The following is a 2,275-nucleotide window of genomic DNA, read 5'->3' as shown; positions in this document are numbered from 1 at the left end:
CCATCATTAAACATCAAAGCTCAACACACCCGAAAAACTAACTTAGGTTATTCGGGTTCTGGTTTCTATTTTGTAGCAAGTCCATAAATAAACCAAAAGGCTAACACAAGGCGCCAAGACTAGAAATCAAACACAGACACCATCGCAACAAAATTAGTACAGAAGGCACCACAGAACATTCCGAGAAGAGGGCAAAACAGAATTACGACCCCAACCATTTAAGCATTGAGAGTCAGAGTCGCAGAGACGCACCCACAAAGACAGATTCAAGCCTTAATTGCGCATTAATGTTTATTGCTTGGCGGATGTGAAACCGACGCCATTTTGCCATTTGTTAGTACGTTAGTCCACACCATAGAACACACACACAGAAAAATAAGTAAGATTTCTCCTCTGGCATTACTCTATAAGAAAAAAAGCATTGGCAATGATGACACATTTTATCGGGTCACCTCAACTTTATTCATATAAAGTTGTTCAATAGAGCGAGGAAACTAAGGTCATGTTGGCTTCGGTGAATCGGTATTTAATTAAGCTTGTGCACGACATTCGATATGCGAACAATCAGTTGGCCAATATGCGGTTCTCCCTTGTAATGTGTGAAAGCATTTAAGGAAAGGACATCAATATATCGTCTGATTTGGGCTTAAGATGGTTCTCAATTCTTTTTGCTTTTAAGTTTGGCTTTAGATTTTTTGGTTTTGTTGTATTTATTTTCAGACACAGACTCTGATCCGGTCTTTGGATCTGCTTCTGCTTTTAGTTTAGTGGCTGATTGCTGTCTCTGGGAAAATTTGTCTTGCGTTTCCTTCTCACCAACTGCGTGAGTTCGAAATGTTTCCGTTAACTTAGGTCTGCCACAAATTTATGGAGCTATTCTGGTTGGCTGTTTCCACTACAGTTGCTACATAACAGACATTTAGCCATTTCCTGATTATTTTTATGTTTTTTTTTTTTTTTTTTTTTTTGAGTGAAAGAGAATTTAATCTACATCGTCAACAATTTAGGTTTTGTTTCGTACGTTAATCAGGTATTTACACATGGTAGGCCGTATTCCATTATGTCAGAACTTTTTGTTACTATTATACATTTTGCAGTCACAACATAACACGCGTTCTCATCCTAAATTCCCAGTATGACAGACAACGAACGTAGTGACAGTGAGGTGAGTTGTGGTAAATGGTAAAGAGGAAACATAATGAAGAATTACATTGCAGGACTCTTCAGTATCCTCACGCATTGTACTATTCAATCAGCAGGTCGAGGACTACCAGAACTGGCAGAAAATCAATCCATTCACTCACTACAGTGTTAAGGACATGCCGAAGCGTTCATTCCTCAAGGAGGAATATGGACGAGCACCATCGGGCAGTCATTCGGAGCAAAGGGCTCTGCAGGCTCAGGTAAAGTCGTTGCAGGAAATTTTGCAATTATGCGAATTGATCCATCAGAAGGGTGAAATGGCTCAAGAATCAGAATTGATTAGTGTGCACTTTGGCCAACTATTTGAGCTATATAATAACATCTCAGATAAATTAATGGGCACATTACTTGGTGCCCGCAAGCAAAAGTATGTGGATTTTCCGGGTGAGACTCTATTCCAGGGACGGGATGATAGGGTCCTCATACGTTTGGAACGACCATTTGACGAATTGAAGGGTGAAATACTTGTTAAAATCGAGGATATACGTTGCATAGCCACAGAAAAGCCGATTGAAAGACCTGCTCTACGCAGTGCCCAGTTCTTGTGAACTATTCAACTGTCATCTGATCGCTGACCCATGTCATTCACGCACGTGCCCACCAAAGAGAAACCGTGAAACCCTTTTTTATACAGCTAATTGAATTAAAATTTCGCAGGCGAAGAAACTTACTTCTTCGCCATGACAGAGTCAACCAGAGTGGAGATCCCATCACGTATACGCCACGCATACTTTACGAGTAAGTGTCAGAGTTCTAAGCTCCTATACGAAGCAAATGCCACGCAGCTGGCTGAACTCTTCTCATATCCAACCAGAATGTGTCTCCCTATCATGGCAAATAAATAAATTACACCAGTCTTAGTCAAATTTATATACACACTAATACACATACAAATGTACATACAAACATACACTGATGCCCGAGCGTAGGAAGACTTCAAAGCGCCTCGCATTCGCTCATCTGACAAATTATTTTCCTATGGAATCCTAAGGCATCTTTGCGAATCTTGTAAGTCATTCAGTTTTCTAAGGGAAAAGACTCTTGTTTTTAAATCGTACCGCACAGTGGGCTA

General features: G+C 40.3%; 1 protein-coding gene across 3 annotated transcripts; it reads left to right on the top strand.

The window, feature by feature from the left end:
- The first annotated feature begins 1,031 nt into the window (after positions 1-1,031).
- On the top strand, positions 1,032-2,057 carry LOC137572024 (actin-binding Rho-activating protein). 3 transcript variants are annotated; one of them, XM_068283790.1, is made up of 2 exons: positions 1,032-1,165; positions 1,218-2,057. In XM_068283790.1, exons 1-2 carry the CDS (start codon positions 1,136-1,138, stop codon positions 1,749-1,751), a joined length of 564 nt encoding a protein of 187 aa, XP_068139891.1. In that variant the 5' UTR covers positions 1,032-1,135; the 3' UTR covers positions 1,752-2,057. The 3 variants fall into 3 exon arrangements, with proteins under 3 accessions (XP_068139891.1, XP_068139892.1, XP_068139893.1); XM_068283791.1 differs by having other exon boundaries at positions 1,060-1,165; positions 1,257-2,057; XM_068283792.1 differs by having other exon boundaries at positions 1,121-1,165; positions 1,260-2,057.
- The last annotated feature ends 218 nt before the right edge of the window (positions 2,058-2,275 follow it).

Source organism: Drosophila tropicalis, unplaced genomic scaffold (assembly GCF_018151085.1).
Source record: "Drosophila tropicalis isolate 14030-0801.00 unplaced genomic scaffold, ASM1815108v1 contig_169, whole genome shotgun sequence".
Lineage (NCBI taxonomy): Eukaryota > Metazoa > Arthropoda > Insecta > Diptera > Drosophilidae > Drosophila > Drosophila tropicalis.
This window is presented reverse-complemented; position numbering and strand designations above follow the sequence as displayed.